We start from the raw sequence: 22,902 nt of genomic DNA, 5'->3' as shown, positions 1-22,902 counted from the left end.
AATTCTGCTCTAAGTCAATCAATTAAACCTAAAACCACCTCAGAAATTCCAGACTTTCATACAGAAGAAGAGAAAACCAGTGTAAAAGCCAAACAAAAAGGAGAGTCAAATATAAAATGCCTTAAAAGAGCAATTAATGTATGCAACTAGAAACCAGCATATCACATCTGGGGAAGTATTAACTATTAGTTAATTTAATATCAAAACACTTGGCTTGCTGTAATCCTTCTTACTTTGCAAGTCTTTTAACCAATGCAACTCCAAGTTTTTCAAGTCCTTAACATCAAGCTAGCCAATATCTTTGTCTGCCACTACAGAGACATGAATTTTGTTTGACTGCTGTTGTATTACCTCATGCTGAGTTCCATCCAAATCCTTCCATCAGCATTAAGCTGTATTTTCTGTTTTTGCTAACATTCACAATAGTAGCAATGCAACACCACAATGCCACAGAAACATAAGGTAACTACTGGAAGATTCCTAAGGACACAAATACACAACAAAACCATCATGGTCATTATTAGATACCATCCAGCTTTCCACAGGTTTCAGAAACATTTCATCATTGGTGTATTCCCACTGTAAAGATTCCTGAAAATAATTCATTTTGGAAAACACCAGAGATACTAAGTTAACTCTTGGCTATTTTTCCCTACTATAATGGGGTCAGAAGCCTACGGGCTGTGGGGAATGGAGGCAAAATAACTTTAAGAATAGCATGAAAATTAAGAATGTATTTTGAAGGCCAGCTGTGATTCCCAAATGCAAATCTTTGCAGTGATTTCTGAGAGTGCTGCATCAGGTGGCAAGTGTTCAGCTTCTTTCTTTCAACACAGCAGAAAATGCACTCCTGTTAAGGAGAACAAAATAAGAGGCACTCTTATAAAATCAAAGAAGAAAAAAGAAGCCTACCTTTACCTCAGAGCAATATATAGATTTCTCCTCTTCTGTCAAGGCCACAGGCACCATGGTAGGGAAAAAATGTAGCACTTCTTTTTTTTTCCTTGTACTTTTGAAAATGAGTCATAAAAACATAAGAGGTTTTTACTCCGGAAAAATAAAGGGTTTAAACAGGCAGGAGTTGACAAAAAACCTTGGCCTCTTATTTTAGCTACTGATATTAGAATCTCTGTATTAGAAAAAGATCTCCATCCCTTTGTTTAAAATACTGCAATGCAATAGCCAAAGGATATTATTTATACATAGCAAAATCAGTAATGTTACTAATCTGTGGGCTTAAAAATAGTTGAGGAATCCATGAAAGTTTACAAACTTGTCACCTTGACTTCATATGCAAAAGAAATTTTCTAAGGGACACAATGGGTTTCTTGTGGTCTGCCCTTGAAAAACAGAACATAATTAATATATTTAAGCATTCAACAGAAAAAAAGAGCCATGTATATGATCAGTTACTTTATTATTCTTACATTAAAATTTAAACTTGCTAAGTGCCATTTTGGAAATGTTCTTGTGTTAGGTTTTGGAAAAAGAAGGAAAGTTCAAGCGAAAGTAAAATCCAAAAAACAAAACCTTCAGAGCAAAAGTTTTCAGCTGGTACCTCCTACTCCATTCTCAGTTTCTCAGGGACCATCATGCAGCAACAACATGGTTAGAACTGAGCAGCCAGTGGGTGTGTAATTTGCATGTGAAAATATTTTTAGAAGACACACATGAATAGCATATGTTCTCAGCCTCAGTATAATGGTTTCTTGTACAGATTTGTTACTCTTTGAAAACACTATATATATATATTTACACACACATATATACATATATATATGTAGCCTTAAGCAACACCCACTTCAAGAGTTCATCTTGGGGTTTGGGGGGAGACTCTGAGTCTTCACTGTGTCCGTGTAATCACAAAGTTGGCAAATCATGCTTGAACAGAGTGCAACGAGGATGATCCCTTGATTCAGGAAGTCAAGTCAGACATTGATGCTCATCCACTTACAATTTTTGAAGCTCCTTTGTTTCAGGTATCTTAAAATCCTCCTAATTCTTTCTGTGTTATGAAAAAACTTTCAAAAGGTAGCTAGAAATTTGTAAAACAAGAAATAAGCCCTGTGCCCATGCACTGTTAGTTAAATCAAAACCAAATCTAGTCCACACAACATGCAAACAAAACCCCATATGAGCAAACAGTAGACCCCAAAGTCACTACCAGTCCAGTTCTGAAACACTCAAATCAATTCCTAACAACTGTGGAGTTGGCATCATGTAGTAATTACTACTATAGGACTGTTTTATTCAGGACAAATGAAGTTCTATGGTAAAATGAAATGAAAACCATCAGTTTCTTTTCTTTGCCAACACACAAATTCTATTCCTCAAGCACAGGGAAAAACTGAGGTTCTGGATTCTGTCTTTGGCACAAGCTTTGCTCTAATCAACTTGAATGTCAGGGAGGAAAAACAAAAGGACACCAGTAAATCCTACTGTGATACCCAGGAGTATATAAAAATACCTGAAACCATAGAATACTTTGGGTTGGGAGGGACCTTTAAATCTCATCTAGTCCAACCTCAGGCAATAAGCATGGACATGAGAACAGGTTGCTCAGAGCCCTGACCAAAATGACCTTGAAAGTTTCCATGGACAAGGTGTCTACAACCTCTCTGGCGACCTGACAGTTTTCCACCACCCTCATTGTAAAGTATTTTTTCCTAGACCCTGCTAAAATGTCTGTCCCCAAATATAAGTTAATTTACAAAAAAAGTTCGGGGTGGGAGGGAGGAGACAAAACAGAGAATTGGAAGCATTAGGCAACTTTAAAAATCTTAACAATATTGAGTCATGAATTCTAACTTACCAGTAAACTGGGATCTAGTACTAGAGATTTTCAAAATTCACTCATGCTAAGAAGCAGGAAAAATATTTATTTAATCCTTCCAGAGCACAAACACACACAAGTAAAACACCTTTTACCACACCTTTTACTCTTAGCCTGTACACACTTGAAACAAAAATTAGTGGAAGGCCAAAACAAAACGGCAGACTGTAGTCACCCCCAGGAAAAGTAAAAACTTACACAACAGTGATAAGCTAAAAATTTGTTATTGAAATAAATAAACAGAACTTATACTAACTTTCATACTAATTAACAGAACTTATACTAATTTTTGTGCATCCACCGTATTTTGATCATAAGTAAATATTACTAGGACTAAAATCACAATATTCTCAGAGTCGCAAAGTGGCAGGAGAAAAACTGCATATATACAACTACCTAGGGAAACGACTAAATTGTATTATTCAGTAGATTGCATTATTCGACCAGTTTTAGTAGTTAAACAGAACCTCTAGAAAAAAGACTAAACACATATCATGTGTATATGTAGGAACACCCATGTCAAAGACTGTAGAGCAACTGAGTTCTTCTACTCAACATAGTCAGAAGCGCTTTACACTCCTGATGAACGTACACAGAAAAAACATTCTCCACAGTCAAAGCATTAAACAAACCCCAATATTAATCTAAAAATAAGTACTGATGACATAATTCTTCACATTTCATTGCAGTATTTTTCCAGTCGCGCATGAAACTTCCTCTCAAACATTAATTCAACCTTCACAACACTGCCGCACGAATCAAAGGAATAACTACAGCAAAGAATTAGACTACGGATGTTTACGGCGGACCCGTTATAGCAAGCCATCATTCCGCAATGCAATCACACAGCGCCTTTTAAAAACGCAAGCAGGAGCAGCGTGTCAGGAGAGCAGAGGCAGGCAGCAGGAGAGAAGGTATTTTCTGTGCTATCACTGGAACAATCTCCTGACTCACTCCCTCCGCAGCCCCGGGCAGCGGGAGGCTGGGGCCGCACTGACAGCTCTCCTGACGCAAGAGAAGCGGAGCACTGACCTAAATGCCGCAGCTGCTGAGCTCCTTGCGGCTCAGCCCCAGGAAAAGAGGCCAGCGCGGATTCAAGCGCCAGCCACCAACACTCGAGCTACTGCAGCCCGCGGCTGCGGCGCACATTCGCTCGCCGAGACCCCCACATCACCTCCACCTCTCGAGCCTCCAAAAACGACTGCGAGGCGAGCTCTAGGCTGAGACTTAGAGCAGAGCTTGTTCAACAGGGAGCTGCGCATCCCCGCGGCGCTTCGGCGGCAGCAGCAGAACTGCCCGCCCCAGGGTCACACGGGAGGCACCGAGCCCGGGACAAGGTTAAACCCCACCCTGGGCGCGACTTTAGGCAGGTACTCGGTGGCCCGCGGGTTAATCAGCAACTCCCTGCCCCGGGCACCGCGCCACCTCCCCGAGCGCTGCGAGGCCGCCCCCTCCCGCTCCTCCTCAGCCGCGGGGGGAGCGAGTGCGGGCCCCTCCCTGCCCGGGGAGCCGCCGCAGGGCCTGCCCCGCCGCCGTCCCCTCCCTCGGCGCCGCGTGAGTGACGGAGCGGGCGGACGGGCGCGGAGCAGCGAGGGGAGGCGGGCAATCAGTCCCTCGGGCGCCGCTCGGCGCAGCCCAGGCCCGCCCGGAGGCTCCGCCCCGCTGGCGCCGGGAGCGGGGCGGGGGCGCTCCCGCACGGCGGCCCCGCATGGCGGCGGGCGCGCGCCGGAAGCTGCGCGGCGGAGGCCAAGCGCGGCGGGGCCCGGGGCGGCGGCGGGAGCCGGGAGCGGCGGCCGCAGGTGAGAGCGGAGCCGCCCAGCGCAGCGGGCCGGGGCTGGGCTGGCGGCGGGCCCGGCCTGTCCCGGTGCCTTCGGTGCGGCCGGGGCGGAGAGCGGGGGCGTGTGGCGGGTCCCGAAATGCCGACTGAGTATTTCATGTCTAGCAGGGCGGGGAAGGGTGCGGGCCTTTCGCCGCTCGCTCGTCAGAGATGCACCGCGGAGGAACCGCGTGTGTGTCCGCACGCATCCGCCCCCGGGACGGTGTTCTGGTGTTCAGCGATTAACCCTGTGAACGCTTTTTTCTTCTGCAGTCTTTCCGTAGCGCGTGGATCTCTCTGGATGTGGCGTAGGAAGGCAGTTTGCCCGTGGGTTTATCTGAAAGAGCCGGGCACGTTTCGGTGTGGGAGGGACGGAGGGAGGCTGGGCCGGCCCTGCCTCACGGCTGCTTAGGGGCATCACCCCCCGTGCCTCTCACTGCCACTGCCTTGGGACACACACCGCTGCCTTCCTGGAGTCCCCCTTCTTAGCTGCTGCTGGAATAAACTGCACTGCTTTAGGCCGTGCTTTTGTTTCAGAGGGGCTGAAGAACCAGCAGAACGTGGTCCCCATCCCTTATCATACACCCATAAAATCATTTAATGTGTGGTCTCAGAGAAGTCTGCCTGTAGAAGAAACTCTTAGAATAGTGGAGTAATGACGTTGGACACTGGTTTGTTTTGCAGTGTCATCAGCTTTATTTGCTTAGTCTATTTTCAGGGAAGAAATTAATATTTGCTTCCACATCACAGAGCCTTGCAGTTCTGCCCAGTACTTACAGGCTATGCTGGAAGGATAGCTGCTGTCTCACGGGAACGATGTTTCTGTTAGATGTAATGAAATATATTTCATGGCTAAAATTGTCGATTTTTGAAAGAGGGACTGTGATTTGAATATTTGTAGTTGCAACCTCAAATAAAGAAAATCTTAATACTCTGATTTCTTACTGTGTAAAGAGTGGAAAGGTAACTGACAACACTTTTTTTTTCTTCACATTTGTTTTAATTTTTTCAATACCCGCTTGAGGAAGGAAACAAGACTTGTAAGGTGATATACTAAAAGGTTATTTTTAAATGTCCTTTTAGCCTTTAAACAAGGAGATGTTCTCTTCACTGTCGTGTAGTCGTTGTTGCCTGCTTTTTGCAGTTTGTAACTGGTTGTAATTCATAAGGTACCATTTCACAATGTGCAGTTATTATCAAAAAGGCCCAGGTCCCTTTTTCCATGGAATTGTTTGATGCGATGGTTTGGGCTGGAAGGGAGCTTTAAAGATCATTTCATTGCAATCCCCCTGCTGAAGGGACACCTTCCACTAGACCAAGTTCTTCTAAGCTCTGTCCCACCTGGCCTTGAACATTTCCAATGATGAAACATCTACAGCTTCCTTGAGCAGCCTCTGCCAGTGCCTCACCATCCTGATTGTAGAGAATTTCTTCATTTAATCCAATTTAAATCTGCCCTCTTTAAATTTAAAACCACTGCACATTGTACTGTCACTACAGATCCCAGTAAAAGGTCCCTATCTCTTCCTTATAAGTATTTTTTAAATACTGAAAGGCTGCAGTAAGGTTTCCCCAGAGCCTGCTCTCTCCAGGCTGAGCAATACCAGCTCTCACAGCCTTTCTTTGTAGGAGAGGTGCTCTGCACTTGCTCCAGCAGCTCACATCATTAATCAGTTCCCAGCACTTCAGGTGGAGTCTCACCAGAGCAGTCTGGAGGGGCAGAATCCAGATTCCACAGTCTGTGTGTCTTTGCTGGAAGATAATAAACAGTATTGGCTCCAATATGGGCCCTTGAGGGACACCTGGTTTGTGCTTGGTACATTGAGCTGCAGCTGAATGTGGCCATACATGTTCCTTAGGCATGTAACAGTTCTATTTTAAGCCCATATGTCTAATCCTTCATCTTTTCCTTATTTTCTGTCTTCTGCCCTCCATAGTCATTGAAATTTTCATAGGCCAATTAATTACCTGGAATAGCAGAAAAACTTGTGCTTTACTAAATTTTCTGCTGTTTTATGAGTTCATTTAGTTCGTAGAAAGTCTGATGAGGACATGAGCAGTCAGGGAAAGTGGGGAGAAGGGAAATAAAAAAGTGATGCCCCTGTTGTGTAGCAGGAGGCTGGAGATAACTCACCTACTGAAGGAAGCATAGCTACAACATAGTGACAATTAAGCCGCATCCATAGCATATTTGCATTGTATTTTTCAATATTCCAACTTAAAGAAGGAAAGTGGCATTAATTGTTTAGAACATGACCTAGTAAGGTTGAATGCACGTTCCTGTGTCCTTTCCCATCTGTAATGCAGTTATTGCACATGGCTGCAAATGAGTTGTTGCAGTACTTGATGCAGCAGTCTTTCACTTGGCTGTTTTTGTTGACAGCATTGATCTGATACCCAGTGTTTGTATGTTGTGCAAAGATCACCAATATCTTCCTGTAATATTAGAAGCTTTGAAGAGTACAGGCAGACCTGGTGCCACTCTGCGTATCTAATACTGGCATTCCCATTTTATTTGCTCGTTGTAGTTTGTCTTTCAACTAAAAGGATAATTAATTTTTTTAAATGTTATTATATTCGTAAGAGAAATAAAAATCTTTTTTTCAGTATTGTGGTGCTATTGGCTAGGTGATTATAGCTGGGGGAAGTGTTGTACATCTCAGAACGTCTTGTACATCTCAGTATTTAAGCTTTAAAAAGAAAAGCAGAAGTAACAGAAACTGAGCACAAGCAAATAAAAGCTTGCTTTCCTTCTGAGAGAGCTGATAGGGTGAACAGGGCCTTGCAAAGAGATAAATATGTTCTATAAAACCAAGGGGCATGCTTAAAAGAGAATAACCTCCAGGTTCTTAGTGTTACTAACCTTTTGAGTGTGTGTTGAATTTTTGTGGTGCGAAATTTCTCAGAAGTTTCTGTCATGTGATCTGTTTTTGGTTTACTCTGTAGCACTGAGGCTGCTTCATGCTAAGGAATTGACTAAAAGTCCCTTGAAAAATAAAGTTACATATTTTAGTATGATATATTCTATGATAAAGGTTGTTATCTGTATACTTGTAATTGTATAAAACAAGTCACCTTCCTGGCTAGACTAAATATATGATAAAAGAGTTGAGTTGCAGTGTGATAGTGCTGTTGCTGCTGTGGGAAAAGTCAGGGAGCTCATCTTTCCTTTATACTCCAGCAAGCTTGTATGCCTTGAGCTCATTCATTAATTTTCACCTTGGATGAGCCCTGGTCTGTGCTGTTTCTTGTGCACCCTACAACATTACTTTGAAAGCTAAATGTGCTCTAAGGTACATGGATTGATATTGTTTTGTTCTTGCCTTCTATGAAACAACCATTAGTTTCATCAGTCAGGGAATACTGTCCCTACGTGCTGCAGCCAGATAATTCTGAAAAGTGCTACTGGACACACTGAAAGTATCAACAGGATATCATCTAATTTTGACCCACTCTTAAATTGCCATGGGGGTCTGATTTGAAATCAGTGGTTGTGTTTTCCTGTTGTGCATTTTTAATTCATGCTCTGTTGGTTTTTAGCATTCCATGCAGTTCTGTAGAGTCACTTCTTGGCAGATACTATAAGTAGGTTTAGATTGAACTAGTATTTGCACTGATCTCAAGAATGCCTGGAGAAATTGTTTTTTGTAAGGAGTTGTTGCTGTACTGTATAATAGTGTTGAAAGGACATTGTGGTGTGGGAGAGAATGTTTTCAGTGAAATAATAAAAAGGGAACAGTTGTGGCTGAAGGAAAGGTACTGTATTGATGACTTTGCAATTCAACAACTTCCTCATGCATCTTGAAGAGATATATATTTATTCTAGTTAGCTTCAAGTCAACAGGAGCAGGATTGGGTCCTTGTAGTTCTTAATTTAAGGTTTTGAGTTCATAGTCTGCACTAGAACGAAAAAAAAATATTTTCAGTTTAGGAAATACTCTTCTGAATTAATTTACACAAATTATGCAAGTTGCATTGTTATTGGTATTTCTTTTTCCCCAGACATCAGTCTAATTATTCTTTAATTGTTTTATTCACTTCTTATTTTTCAGGAGTCTCTGAAAAATCCTTAGTGATCATGACATTGTTACAAGTGACATAAATTAGCCAGTGGCTCAGAATGATGGATACCCAGAAGACTACAAATGGTTTGCAAGTGATTGGAGAAGGGACTGGTATAGGGAAATCGACACTCCACATGGTGGGGTATTTGGGAAAAGTCAGTTGAAACTTGTTTTACATATGTGCAAAGTTCATATTTTTCTCTGTTTTGAGAGATTTTTAATTGGTCTTAATTTTACAAAAAAAAAAAAAAAATCAAAATTATTTTCCACGGAAATCTATAACAATGGCGAAAGATTATTCTAAGTAAATATGTGCCTGTGTTTTTTTACTGGCACTGTTTTTACAACTGTTTGCATTCCTATGAAAATTGATTCATCTTTCAAAGATCTGAGATTGTGTTCCTGGCAATAAGGATCCTATGGTTTAGTTCAAGTAGAATAAAATGTGCATAATTGTGTTGTTAAAGACACCTTACTTGAATATTTAAATAAAAGTATAAATTTATTTAAAACATGCTACCATACAAATATATTAAAAATAATAAAAAAGAAACCAATGAAGTTTGCTTTTTTGTATTGTATTTTATCTAGAAGTTGAACAATAATTTTGTACCTTGATAAGTATGTCTTACCTTGGGATAACGTATGAAATACATATATTTATGCTACTTATCTTTCTTGGTTTGTTTTTATTTTAGAACTGCAGTCCTGTGGAAACAACTGCACACGGGTGTTGTCCAGTCTGCAAAGAGAAGGGTCAGATCCAAGGTTTACGGACTTACCGCCTTAATTTTCAAGAGTCCATTTTCCTTTGTGAAAATCCTCAGGTATTGCACTAATAAAGAGTTTTATTTGGCCCTGCAGAGGCTTTTACCTTCAGCAGTTACACCTCTCTAAGTCCATGATTTTGTTGGTGGTAAGCAGACTCTTGAAATAGGACCCCTCAACATCTATATGCTGCAGAATATTTGCTTGCAAATAGGGACAAACAGAACTAACTTGTGTGTATGCAGTGTGTAGGCATAGGTAGCTACCCTTAAAGGATTGGAAAGAGTAAGTTAAAATGAAATAAAGGAGACTCATGTAACAAGGGGTCTCAAGTGGTACTAAGTTAATTTTTGTACAAATTGGAGAAGAAGGTGAATATTTGGTGATCCATGTAACTAGTGCATAACTCTAGCAGATCTGAGTCTCCCATTTTCTCTTCTTTAAGTCCAGGTAATGCAGATAGGTTTAGAATTGTAAATACAGTGGTTTTCTTTCTTGTTCTTTTTTTTTCCCTTTTTAATTTTAACCTTAGCTGGCTTTCTGTGCTACTTAATACTTACTTAATATTTTGCTACCTCTTTCCATGCATGGAATTGCTACCTATTTCCATGTCTACTCCATATATGTGGGGAGGGTATAGCAATTCCAAACAGACTGGTGCCCTTAAATTAGTAGAAACTGGACTAGATATGGGTCTCAGAGTTTTTTTCCCATTCTATCCTGCTTTTAACTAATTATAGTATAGTTGTGGACATTGGTAATAGGAATTTGTCTGTATTCTGGTTGCCACCTGGTCATTGAGCTAACCTGAAAGATACCCTGCCAGCTTGGGCACCAGTAGTCTCTCAGGCATGAGATGATAATGTCAAATCTGTACCCTAAATAAATGGATTTAGCAGACTAAGACAAGAGGACTCTCCTTAGCAAAATCAGGTTGTTTGCAGAGGTTGGAAGAATTTACTGGAGAAGTAGTGTTGAAGCTTCACTACTGATGTATTTATTTCATGGTTGCTTGTAAGACAGTGGTGGGATAACACACCCTTGCCGTCATACCTATGTTGAATATATGTACTGATTTAATTAGAAGATCACTTTACAGAACTCCCTATGGCTGGGTTGAATGGGGGTCTAAGCAACTTGGTCCACTAGAAGGTGTCCCTGCCTATGGCAAGGGGTTTGGAGCAGGATGGTCTGTAAGGCCAAGCCATTTTATGGTTCTGTGATTCAACTCCATTATAAAAGTGTGTTTTGTACTTTCTTTAGCTCTCATTTACCTGAAATTGCTTTGTAGATTTCACTGTAGCCTTGTTTCTTTCCTTTAGTGTATCTACCCACTTGGTTATAAACCACTAAACAGCATAATTACTTCTGCTAGTTCAGAAAATCATCAAGTTCCATCTACTCACAAGAAAAGGAAATTGGGTGATACCAGTGACTTTTCTACTGTTGAATCAGATCCGAAAAAAGGAAGAACTAACAACGTGCTCAATGTTGAGCACACCATTAATGCAGACTCTGTTGTGAAAGGCTACAAGGCTTGTATTCCCAAGGCAAGCCTACATGATGTATTACAAAATGACTGGCAAAACCCTGGCAGCCAGGTGGGGTCCTGCATGCAGAAGGTGGATTTTGAAACAACCACCAAGACCAAGAACTACCAAGAAAGTCCACCAAAGACTTCTAGTCTCAAAACACAACCATTGCCAAATTCAGAGGTTTTATCAACAGCATCGGAAAGTCCTCTCAAAGAGGATAAAGGTCCCACTAATAACAAAGAGTTGTGTCTTCAGTGGAGAAACATGCATAATCTTGGTTGGTTAGATTGTATTTTGTCAGCATTGGTACACTTAGAAACATTAAAATCTGCTCTAGCAGAAGAATATAAGAATGGAAAACGTTTACTCCAGAAACTCTTAACGAAGTATAATCAAGCATCTGTTCTTCTGAATACCTGTAAAAGGAGTAAAGTAAAAGGTGAGTAAATTTAACTGCTGTTTTCTTGTAGTCAGACTTATTTGCCACAAATCTGTGGAATTTAGTACAGCACACTTATGTATACCTCCATTCTATTTCAAGATCACAAAAAATACAACTATTACCATGAATTTGCAGAATATTGTCCTTTATCTAGCAAAATCCTGGTAACATCTGAAATTGTTTTTCTTGGGACAAACATGCACTTTTTGAAGGCATCAAACAGCAAGCATGTCTTAATTTTTTTTTGTCATATCCAACATAAAGATACTATGAATTATATATGTAATTCACCCTTACTTTGTTTCCTTTCCCTCTGCTGGTTAATATATTAGGATACTGTTCTAATCTTGATCCTCAAAACAATTTCTGTTGTGGTTTATATCCTGTGTAAATGAGCAGTTTCCTTGTCACACTGAAAATAGTAAAGCTAGGAGTGTACAGTGTACTGGCTCCAGCTGTGCTTATTGAAGGAATGCTTCCCCCAAGGTCTGCAAGCTGCTGTAGATGACAGTGTTTCCTAACCTGCTTCAGTCAGAAGCAGTCTAACACATTCACCTGGATCACAGGGTCTGGAAAGGGTTAGTGAGTACTCAGTAACCCTTAACAGGGGTTTAACAGGTCAGCTCAGCTTAACTGAGGAGGACTTAACTAATACCACTATATTCTACTGGTGTGGCCTTTAGTCATTTCCTGTTCTGTGGATTCTGTTCAAGACTCCTAAAATAAGATCATGGGTTTTTTATTTCTCTTGAACTGAACCATTGGTGTCATAAGTCTAAACTTCTAAGATACGATCTGTTACAGAAGGAGTAAAGCTCTCTGGTTTGCCAGTAGCTCTCCTGAATTTCTGTTGGACATTCTGTTGGATATGTGTGTTTGAATATATAAACCACAGTCACAGAACAGCCCTAGGTAACTTGAATAAGGTCCTTTCTTTCCTGGAAAAAATGTTGTGTATCAAAAGTGGTTTAATCCATGTTACAAAGCTGGGAGAAAGCCCCAAAGTATTCTGAACTAGTTCATGTACTCTGGTTGCCAGGAAGTCACTCGAGTTTAGGTGCTCTTACTGGGAAGCCCTCTGCCATCCTAAAACCTATCTGAGATGTTTTTCTTTGTTAGGCTGTGTTTGCAAAGGAGCTCTGGTATGCAGTAACCCTTAAATGGAAATGTTAAGTGTTGGAATACAGTGTTGTTTTGAAAGAACTCAAACCTTTTCCTTTCAATTGCTGCAAAACAGTTTATTTACTATTTTACTAGCTATTTACTATTTTATTAGTTTATTTAGTAACAGTGGAGAGGGGATTGGATGAAGAGTATTTTTGTGGAGAATAGGTGTCGAATTCATTCTGCTTTTCTGTGTAATTTTACAGTATCTTTTGCATACAGCTGCTTTTAGAGGCAATCAAAAGCAGTATAGTCATGAGGTATACACAGTTGATATGTAATAAGCAGTTTCAACAGCTGTTCTGTATATTTCCCTTAATTTCTGGAGGTTATGATCATGATTGTGTAGTAGAAGTTATGATCTTGGTTGTGCTTAAAGAATGTATTTGTGTTCAAACATGCAAAATTAAAATACAAACATATATCAATTAAAAACTTATTTTTAAATTTAAAATTATTTTTACTACTTTAAAGGCTCACTTGAAATTGGTATTTAATCTGAGACAATACATTTAAATGTTTTATTGTTTGAATTGTATAACCTTAGAATGTAAGCAAATTTTTGTGCTTTTGGTCTTAAGTTTAAAATTTTCTTTTACTCTCTGAATCTTCAGGATTTGTAATGTGTGGTCACACTATCCTTACAAATTTTTACTACAAAGCTGTTGGTGCAGGCTCTTAGTCATAATTTAAGTCATAGCAAGTAGTTTTTAGCCAGCAGACTGCAGCAGACTGTGAGTAAGCTGTGTAAATTCTTCTCTAATTTTCAAATCGATTAACACCAAGAATTGGCTGTTCTACCAACAAGTCTTATTCAAGTATAGGTCACTATGAAAGGCATTGCTGTGCAGAGAGGAAGTGCATGCTGGGGGTACATGTGTGTGTGAAAAGATGTAGGGCCTGTTACACATGACTACATGAAGGATATGTATTTTTTTCTTTAGATGTTCTTCCAAAAGCAGAGTCTCAGCTCAATGAAATTAGAAAGGAAATGCTTACAGAACTTCAGCCTCAGCTGGGTTGTGAATTGGGTAAGTAGTAAGTGCAATGTCTCAGCAATTACTTTCAGGAAACCCTGGATGTAAAGCCTTTTATGTCATATGTAAAAGTATAAGTGCATGTATGCACACAAGAAAGCTTGGAAATACATTTGTTTCTGTTGGTGACTTGCACATATTTTACAGTATGAGCCTTTGTTTGTCCTTTGTCCATTTTGACTTTTTAGAGAGCAGATAATCTCTGTAATTATGCTGTATCATGACATTGTCACTGATAACAACCTAACAACCTAATAAGGGAATGGATCATTCCCTCTGCTGTGAGAATTACAAATAGAGCCTTGAAATAATAAGTGAAATTTAAATCATAGTAATAAGCTTATCTTCTTCCTTTCTGAGGTATTGAAAGGTGATTTCAGATATTTAGTGACCATTTTTTTTTGCCCCATCTTTAAAGGTAATATGAAGAATCCAGTGTTTGCACTTCAGCAACTTTTACAAGCGGATCTACAAGCTGAGAAACTATTCTTGCATTCCTTTTCATGGAAGTTTGAATGTATATGTTGTGGTCACAAATACCAGGACCGGTGAGATTTTTATATAAGTAGCTTCTATATAGCTGTTCTGCCTTACCTTTTAAAACTGTATATAATAGCTGGTTTTCTTCAGATTTATAGGTTTAAGCTTGTTTTTGAAGTTTTACATGATCTGCTTTTTCATTTGCAAATAGTTTACTGCTGTTCCATGTACAAGCAACCATGTTATCAATTAATTAAGAAAGAAACAATAGGTAACTGTGTGAGTCACTGGACATGCTCACTCTGATATTTTGCTGAGAGTATAAAAATTGTTGTGGTTCTAAAGAATGTATGCCTAGTCCACTTCTGCTATTGAGAAATAACCTGGAATATTCACTTGGGTTACAAAGAATCGGAGATTCTCTAACATAGTTTATGTATTTTGAAATAGTACTACAGGGGAGTAATTTCTTGAGAATTGATTTAGTTCTGTGTAGCCACAGGTACAAGCTCATAATTTAGGCTCCTTTTAGAGTCAGCAGGAAAAGAGAGACACTTTCAGAAGACAGCTCATTTTATTTGAAAAACATCTGTTTCTCTCCATCATCTTAGGTTTATATAAAAAAATTCTAGACCCCCTAAGTGACATGAGATTAATTCTGTTATTCTAGAAAGTTAATATGTAGTCCTAGTTAATAGGATGTCTTCAAGAGCCTTTGTTACATTCTGTGCTTTTCCAAAAGTTGAAAACTGTAGTTTTGGTTGAATATAAGGGAAGTCCTTTCTGTGGCTAATGAATGAATAAACTATTTCACTTTAATATCCCATACATTGCATTTTCCATACAATGTAAACTCTGTGTAATCTCTGCTATGAATGTGCTGGTTTTTAAAAACAAGACCTTGTATAACACGGGGATTCTCAGGTAATTTATTGCTGCTTTCTTCTCAAGATTCTGTATTAGCTAGTAAATAATGCAGATATTGGTACAAGCTCTGTCTCATGTTGGAAAGGAAACAGAGATAACATTAAAAGGGGGAAAAAGCAAATAATGTGAAACTGAAGGCACAGGGCTGTTGAAAACGAATTGTGATTGGTGCTGTTTGGCAGAACTGAATTCAGAACTGACATGGATGTGGTGCTGTCACAGTGAATTCCATACAAATGGCATGAACTTGAATAGAATTTGGGTTTGCTATAATGTTTTTAGGACTTGTTTCCTGGTAAAGTATGTATATTTATTATTTTCTGATCACCAACTCGATTTACTCTTTTAATGTGTGTCCAGATTGAAGAAAACACTAACAACATTTACAAATGCAACCCCTGATTGGCATCCACTTAATGCTGTTCATATTGGACGATGTAATAACTGTGGTAATACATCTCAGAGACGACAGATGATCCTGGAAAAGTAAGTTTGAATATGTGAACTTAAAAGTAACATACAAAAAGTTCTGAGACTTAATTTATTGAACCTATGACTTTTGAAACCAAATTATTACTGTGGGTTTGCAGAGATTTTAAACCTTAAACTCTGATCAGTACTCACTTTGAAAGATTTTAGATCATTCTTAGAAGCTGAAGTAGCAAATAGTGTTTACTAAACATGAAACAGAGCAGTGTTTAACATGCTGACCAGCACATATGTTTGAGCTAGGTCATAAATACTTAACTGTCAAATAGTGAATACAGACAACTGATATCTACTGTCAGCCTTTTCACAGCCCCTGCTCTGGATGGAAGTTGTTTGATCATTTGTTTACTTATTTGACTTGGGAACAATGTGCCTTGCTACTGTGTTTATGGCACAGTCATGATTTTTTTCAACTTTTCCCCACTCCCTAAATCCTTTATTTGGTGTTGGCTTTTTTCCCCTAATCTATAATTAAATGGAATATCCAGTTGGGATAATCTTTTCCCTTTGCACTTACTGTGCATTCTGAAGAGTCTGTGAAGAAATAGAATAATAAGGGCAGAACCACATACTATTAGAGATGTCTTACTTTTTCTTTAGGAACTTTTGCCACTGTTTTATTGTAATAGGCTGGTTCTTTACTGTTTCTTTGTCAGAGTACCCTCAATATTAACATTACATTTTGTGGAAGGCTTGCCACATAATAACCTGGAGAAATACTCGTTTCAATTTGAGGAAGGCACCTACCAGATAACATCTGTTGTTCAGTACCAAACAGATAAGAAGCACTTCATCAGCTGGTCTTTGAATCCTGATGGTAAGAATCACAGAATGGGTCAGGTTGGAAGGGACTACAGGGGGACATCCAACTTCTCTGCTCAAGCAGGGTCATCCCAGATCACATGGCATCCAAATGGTTCTTGAATATTTCCTGTGAGGAAATTCTGAAACCTCTCTGAGCAGCCTGGTCCAGTGTGAGGTCACTGCACAGTAAAGTTTTTCCTCACATTCAAGTGGAACTTTCTGTGTGTCAGTCTCTGCTCGTTGCCTCTTGTCCTGCAGCTCAGCACTGCTGAGCAGAGCCTGAGTCTGTGCTCTAACACCTCCCTCTGGATACGTACAGGCACTGATGGGGTCCCCTCTCTGTTGTCTTTTCTCAAGGCTGAACAGACCCAGCTCCCTCAGTCTTTCCTCATAAAAGAGAGAGATAAGATAGAGTTTATGGTTCTTATCTAGCATAATATTTCATGAGTCTACATGAAATGTTTTACTGCAGTAGTATCAACCGTTGATATACAAAAACAAAGATTTCTTTTGTCTGCATTCTAATTAAAATGTAGCAAATAACTGGGGGGACTTGTTTCTCAGAGTGAAGGTTTTAGTTTGGTTTAACTGAACTGTGCTGTCTTACAGTGCTTTTACTGGAAAAAGTAATTTGACTATAGAGTTTTTTTTTTCCTTTTATAACTTTGTCAAAGTTAAAAAATGCAGTCTGACCATGACTGTGGAACAAATAGTGTTGTTTATTTTTAAACCAGTGATTCATCCATTCTTGGCTGGAAGCAAGGTAACCTATGGTACTATGCGCAATTAATGAAGTTATTTTTTATATCTGAACTTTACGGCACCTCGGGGGTGGGAGGCACAAATCCATGTTAGAAACATTACTAATGGTAAGATGGCTGTACCACTGATGGAAGATCCATAAACAGAGAAGGTGAAAAGGTGATACTTTGATAATCATGCCTCTGTAGGGAAGCATGGGGTGCAGTCTTATGAAGTGTTGTGACAACATGAAAATTGTCGAAGTCATACTGCCAGAAATAAAAATGAAATGGGAAGAGGAAGCAGCTGGGAAATGCCCAGTTAAGAACCTCCTGCATGTCATATATATCTGTTTTAAAATTTTTGAAGCTGTAAAATATTCTTTCATGATCTATGAACAGCTTGCAGGGGATGAGACAAGAGTATTAAAAAGAGAAGTTCCTTTTTGGCCCCTATGTTCCCTACCCAGGCAGTGAAAAGGTCTGCAGAGAACCTTAATTTGAGAGGTGGTTCTTACCTCAGCTTGGGAGGGTATTTTCAGACAAGATGTTTCAGCCAAAAAAAAACCCCTTAGCTAGCTTTGTTTTATGGTTGACCTACTCTGACCTGTAATAATATTGCTGCCAGTTTTTCTTATATTTGATCTTTTTACAGTGAAAGTCTCCCACTTTTCTCTGGAGGAAAAAAAAAGCCCTCCATTTTCTGCTTGTCAGGGGAATGGGTTAATAAAAATACTTGACAAGTGTAAGGATGGTGACAAATTTTAAAAGTCCCTGAGTCTCTGCACTGGTTTCTATTTTTCAGGAACTTGGCTTGAATGTGATGATTTAAAGGGTCCATATTGCAAGAGACGTAAAAGGTTTGAAGTTCCTCCTTCAGAGATTCATATTGTTATCTGGGAAAAGAAAGCATCCCATGTGCCAGAAGAACTAAATTCACAGTTCCAAAGTAAAAATAGTGAAGATCTTCCTCTTAATAATGTACATTCAAATTCCACAGAGTTGCATTGTGGTTTTGATAACACTGTCTGCAGAACACCTGCAGAACACCACAAAGAGGATTCTGTGAGGACTCCAGAGAAGAAACAGCAGCAGGTAGCTGAGGACAAAAGTATTGTTCATCGTGGTCTAGAAAACGTAGCAGATGGTGATCTTGTAACACTGGTGCTTGAAGAAGTTCCAGTTGACTCAGAAGATAAATTGATGCCTAATGGACGGATGGTGGGAAATAACCTTCTTGATGGATGGGGCACACCACAACAGCAGGAACCAGCCTTCTCACTTAGCACTCCATATACAGGAGAGTTTGCTGGAACTAGTCTAGCTTTGAACGATAAATCCATATTACATGAAAATTCCAGTATTTACTTACCTCTAGAAGAGTTGAACCCAGTAAATATTACTCCTCCCAAAAAACATGAGCCTGATTCATCTGATTCATTGCCTTCTCAATTAAATGACAGAACTAATTTAGCTAACAGAGAACATGTATTAAATTCAGAACGACTGCTAAACAAGAAGTTATTAGCAGTAGAAAATACTACACAAAAATCATCTGACTTGAAAGATGCAAGCAAAACTGTAGTTAATTCTCAAGTTGGCAGTTCTTCTGGTGCCAGTAATTCAGTTCAGCCTTCACACAAATACCAAAAAGGAGGATTTGTAGGAAGCTGGGTAAAGAAATTACTAACCAAGAATACTTCTTTTATGCCTTCAAGTGCCTCAGCTCCCGAGAATGAGAGAAATTGCAAAACTCCCTCAGTGCAAAAAAGTGAAGTTCGGCTGCCAGCTAAGGGCGCAAGTAACTTCGGTGGATTCCAAAGCAGAGATACAAATAAAACAACTAAGACCCCAAAGTTACTGGCTCCTCAGAGTAATAATACTCATCTTTCATCAAATTTCAAAGGATTTCCTCAAAGCACTTGTCTTCCAACAGCAAATCATACCACTGTTGTAGGTCCAACTTGGAACAAGTCAGAAAGTACGTTGGATACCTCAGGTAAAGTGACTCAGTTCCCTTCACCTGGCTATAACTCTGGTAAGGCAGAAGAGTCAGACAGTGACAAAACAAAAAAACTTCGCCTAAAATTGTTAAAAAAACTCAATGCTAAAAAGAAGAAGTTGGCTTCACTGGATAGATTAGCAGTGGAACAGACGAAACAGGAAAGACTTGTGAGTGGAGATGTAAGCACCCCATCGCAGAGTGAATCTAAAAATGACAGTGAATTATTGCAGAGCTTTTTGCGGGAGCTGCAGTATCAGATTGATGTCACAGGTAATGAATGTGGATTTAATGCAGGGGCTGTGCCAGGCCATGATAACACTGATGAAATCCTGGCGGAATTGCTGTCCCCTACTTCGACTGTCGCTTCCTTGGAGGCTCCGAAGAGCGAAGATGAGTGTATGTACATGGAGATGGTGCACAGCAGCGTGGCCACAGCTGTGCCTGATGAGAGCACCAGTGTGCCACAGGCAGCTGTGACAAGTGAGGACCAAAATTACTACAGTCCTGTAAAGGACACTAATTCAGAGCTTGATGCAATAAACAAACACAGTGTGAAAAAACTTCCTTTTGAAAGTCCTACGAGAGATGATATCCTCGAAGACCTGTTCTCCGTGTCAGCACCAAGTTCAATGGCAGGTGACATAGATTTACCTCATTTCGATGAAACTCTGTTTGAAACTTGGTAATTACTCAGTTTCCTGGGTTTAAGTATTTTTTCAGTATTAATGTATATTTTGAAACAAAGCACTACTAAATTATATTTTATAACTAGTTTAATTGCACACTGGCTGTACTTGAACAATGTACATTTGAGGATTTATTTTTTTTCTTTATTGTGACAAGCAAATCAGGGTTTAATGAATTTTATTTTTTCTGAGAAGCAGTTATCTGTCAGATATGATGACGAATTTTAATTAAAAGCTCCTATGAGTCTTAATTTTTGCTGCCTTTAATATGAAAAACTTCCATACTCTGATGTGTTTAAGTTCTGTAGTCTTGATGATGTAATGGTGTAAGAAATACTATTTTTGTAGTAGTGATTTTCCACTCAACTCCTGAAGTTATTTTGTCCAACATTAAAAAAAAAAAAAATTAAGTACCTTCTGTAATTTGGGAATTTTGCATCCTCTTATATGAAGATCATTTGTAACATTATAAACTTTAGGCTGGCATTCAATTCCTTACAGAATTACTGTTCTACAAGCTTATGCTGATGTATACACCCCTTGGATCCAAGAAAAGATGGATGTATCGTAGAAATTTTTCTATTTAAAGTTACAGCACCTAATGAGTTTTCATCCTGGTCAACTTCAAATATAACTTGTATAATACCTTCTGAGCCAGATTTTTTTTTTTAAAGTACAATTAGTAAGATTCAGTCCAGAATTTGCATCACTAAGATAGAATATCAGATGTACCCGTTAGTTTTTCATAGCTGCAAAAACATTTATTAAAAGAAAGGCTTCTTAGAATTAATTTAACTGTAAGTTAATGCCTATTACTGTTGTCACTTGGAGTTTTTCATTACTCAGGCAGTGCACCCCCAGCCATATGTGAGAAGAGGCAAAGGTCAGTAGGAAGAAAGTCATGGAAAAATGTGGCAAGACAGCAGTGAGTAAGCAGGGGGATTCACACCTTGGTGTTTCTGGCTTTGTATAGATCTCATTTTGCTAGATTGGAGTCTTTTTTAAATGCATAGACACAAAGCTGAGGGTATTATATGCCAATTTAGATTAGCTGTACATTTTTCTTGTTCTTGGAAATAAGGATTTTATCAGCAAGTCTTATATCAGCTATTTTCTGAGGTGTTCTCCATGTTTTTCTTTGTTTTAGATCCCAAGTTCAAAACATTAAATGCTCAGTCTTTTTTTTCCAGTAAATGCAGTTGGACATAATGTTATTGTAAGGCATAGCTACAGATTCTAATGGTTTTGGATTGTTTGAACTAGGTTTAAAAAGTGTTTGAAAACTATCAGTGGCCCTGAACTCACTGTGTCAACTTATTTTTGCTGCAATTTTGTACATTGTTATCAAACTGGTACTTCAGGGAGTGAATGTTTTCATTTTTGAAATTTAGGTTATTGTGAAGAACTTGAGTTTCTTCTTTGTTTTAAATACTGTAATTGGTAATGTTACCATGCAGAATAAAATTCAGAATGGATTCTGAATGTTAAGGGCTGGTGTACTGCTTATGAAATGCTTGCCCATTTGTGAATTCACTAATTAAAAGAAGCAAACAAAAAAAAAAAGATGACCAAAATTAATTTGATTTATCCTTGAATGGGTTGCAATGACCTGCAGCTGTGACATGGGAGCTCCTTCACCAGTGGCTTGGGACACAAAGCAGACCCAGGGTGAGTAAAGCAGCGAGCCCAGGGTTGGTGGTGCAGAATGCACAGAGCAGCAGGAGGAAGACACCCTGCTAGAGGATGAGGAGGTCTTGGTGGACTCTGGTGGAGAGGTTTATAATGAGATTGATGGCAGAGGAGGGAGGGTGTGGGGGCACACCTGCTAGACAGAAGCAAGGACCTCTGGTCACCACTGGCACCCCCTCCACAAACTGAAGTTGGGGGTGTTTGGTCTGCAGCTGCATAGGATTCAGTGTGGGTACAGGTATACACAGAAGCTCCAAGAGCTAACAAATAGCACTTGAGATTAAAGTAGGTATGAAAATAAATCTGTTGGTGCTGTGTGTTCCTGGCTGCCTTTTTTTCTGAAACAGAAAACTAAAGATGATGCAGGGCAGATTTGTTTGTTTCCATAAATGTTTTACTGCCTCCAATCCTGTGCAAGTGAGAATTCAGCTGAGGTTGAATGAAAACCCCATGACCAAAGAAACTGCTTGGAATTTGAAATATTACTGGGTGTTAATATTAAGAGTAATTTTTAATGCAGTTTTTAATTTGCCATGAATAAGTAGTTTTCTGTCAATTGGAAATACACACACAGGTGGGGATATAGCAGTAAATACAGGTAGTGATCAGAAGCTGGCCACTGTATTATGGAGGTTTTATCAGTGTTCTAGGGTAAATTTCCCAAAGTCTAATGGCTTTGAGCACTGCCATCTTCACCACTACATTGTGTTCCAAATGCCACATCTACATTTTGTGAACAGTTCCAGGGATGGCGACTCCACCACTTGCCTGGGCAGTCTCTTCCAATTCCTAACCATCCTTTCAGAGAGATTTTTCCCAACATCCAGTCTAACCTCCTATGGCACAATTTGAAACCATTTCCTTTTATCCTGTCTCATTACCTAGGAAAAAAGGCTTGCCCCCACCTGGCTACACTCTATTTTCAAGTAGTTGTGAAGAGCAATAAGGTCCCCCTGAGCCTCCTTTTCTCCAGGCTAAACACCCCCTGCTCTCTCAGCTGCTTTTCATCAGATTTGTGCTCCAGATCTTTCCCCAGCTCCATGTCCCTCCTCTGGACACACTCCAGCTCTCAATGTTCTCCTTGCAGTGAGGGGCTCAGAACTGGACACAGAACTTGAGCTGTGGCCTCAGCAGTGCCAAGGACAGGGGACAATCCCTGCCCTGCTCCTGCTGGCCACACTAGTCCTGATACAGGCCAGGATGCCACTGGCCCTCTTGGCCACCTGGGCACAGCTGGCTCAGGTTCAGCTGCTGTTTGCCAGCACCCCCAGGTCCTTTTCTGCCAGGCAGCTTTCCAGCCACGGCCCCCAGTCTGTAGGACTGCCTGGGGTTGTTGAGATCCAAGAGCAGGGCACAGCACTTGGCGTCCTGCAGTCTTGCATTCTGTATCTTCTGGTTTGGCAAAGGCATAATCGTGGCATTC

The 22,902-nt window shown here is 39.8% G+C and overlaps 1 protein-coding gene and 1 long non-coding RNA gene across 10 annotated transcripts in view; one reads left to right on the top strand and one right to left on the bottom strand.

Annotated features, from left to right (window-relative positions):
- The window catches only part of LOC306801677, a 32,503-nt gene extending 28,221 nt beyond the window's left edge, over positions 1-4,282 (bottom strand). For 3 of the 4 annotated variants that reach the window (XR_013774157.1, XR_013774158.1, XR_013774159.1), the window contains exon 1: positions 3,866-4,256. This is a non-coding gene — a long non-coding RNA (uncharacterized lncRNA). Of the gene's footprint in view, positions 1-3,865 lie in introns of all 4 variants that reach the window. The other variant, XR_013774156.1, reaches the window with a different exon arrangement.
- Positions 4,283-4,551: 269 nt separating this feature from the next.
- USPL1 (ubiquitin specific peptidase like 1) lies at positions 4,552-21,354 on the top strand. Of its 6 annotated transcripts, none has more exons than XM_079301346.1 (9): positions 4,552-4,632; positions 8,702-8,868; positions 9,412-9,540; positions 10,804-11,455; positions 13,567-13,653; positions 14,078-14,207; positions 15,427-15,552; positions 16,212-16,372; positions 17,905-21,354. In XM_079301346.1, exons 2-9 carry the CDS (start codon positions 8,770-8,772, stop codon positions 19,788-19,790), a joined length of 3,270 nt encoding a protein of 1,089 aa, XP_079157472.1. In that variant the 5' UTR covers positions 4,552-4,632; positions 8,702-8,769; the 3' UTR covers positions 19,791-21,354. The 6 variants fall into 6 exon arrangements, with proteins under 6 accessions (XP_079157472.1, XP_079157474.1, XP_079157475.1 ...); XM_079301348.1 differs by having other exon boundaries at positions 4,587-4,632; positions 8,702-8,797; XM_079301344.1 differs by lacking the exon at positions 4,552-4,632 and adding an exon at positions 5,248-6,487 and having other exon boundaries at positions 6,520-8,868.
- The last annotated feature ends 1,548 nt before the right edge of the window (positions 21,355-22,902 follow it).

The sequence above is a fragment of the Erithacus rubecula genome, assembly GCF_903797595.1.
Source record: "Erithacus rubecula genome assembly, chromosome: 1".
In the NCBI taxonomy this organism is placed as follows: domain Eukaryota; kingdom Metazoa; phylum Chordata; class Aves; order Passeriformes; family Muscicapidae; genus Erithacus; species Erithacus rubecula.
Note: the sequence above shows the minus strand (reverse complement) of the source record. Positions and strands in the feature narration are given on the sequence as shown.

What these genes read in the sequence shown, in the direction of transcription:
- USPL1 (XM_079301346.1), top strand. Translation starts at nt 8,770, where the DNA reads ATGATGGATACCCAGAAGACTACAAATGGTTTGCAAGTGATTGGAGAA. An exon ending in TGGTGGGGTATTTGGGAAAA is followed by an intron (nt 8,869 to 9,411) that starts GTCAGTTGAAAC and finishes TTTTTATTTTAG; the next exon opens with AACTGCAGTCCTGTGGAAAC. An exon ending in CGACAGATGATCCTGGAAAA is followed by an intron (nt 15,553 to 16,211) that starts GTAAGTTTGAAT and finishes TTTCTTTGTCAG; the next exon opens with AGTACCCTCAATATTAACAT.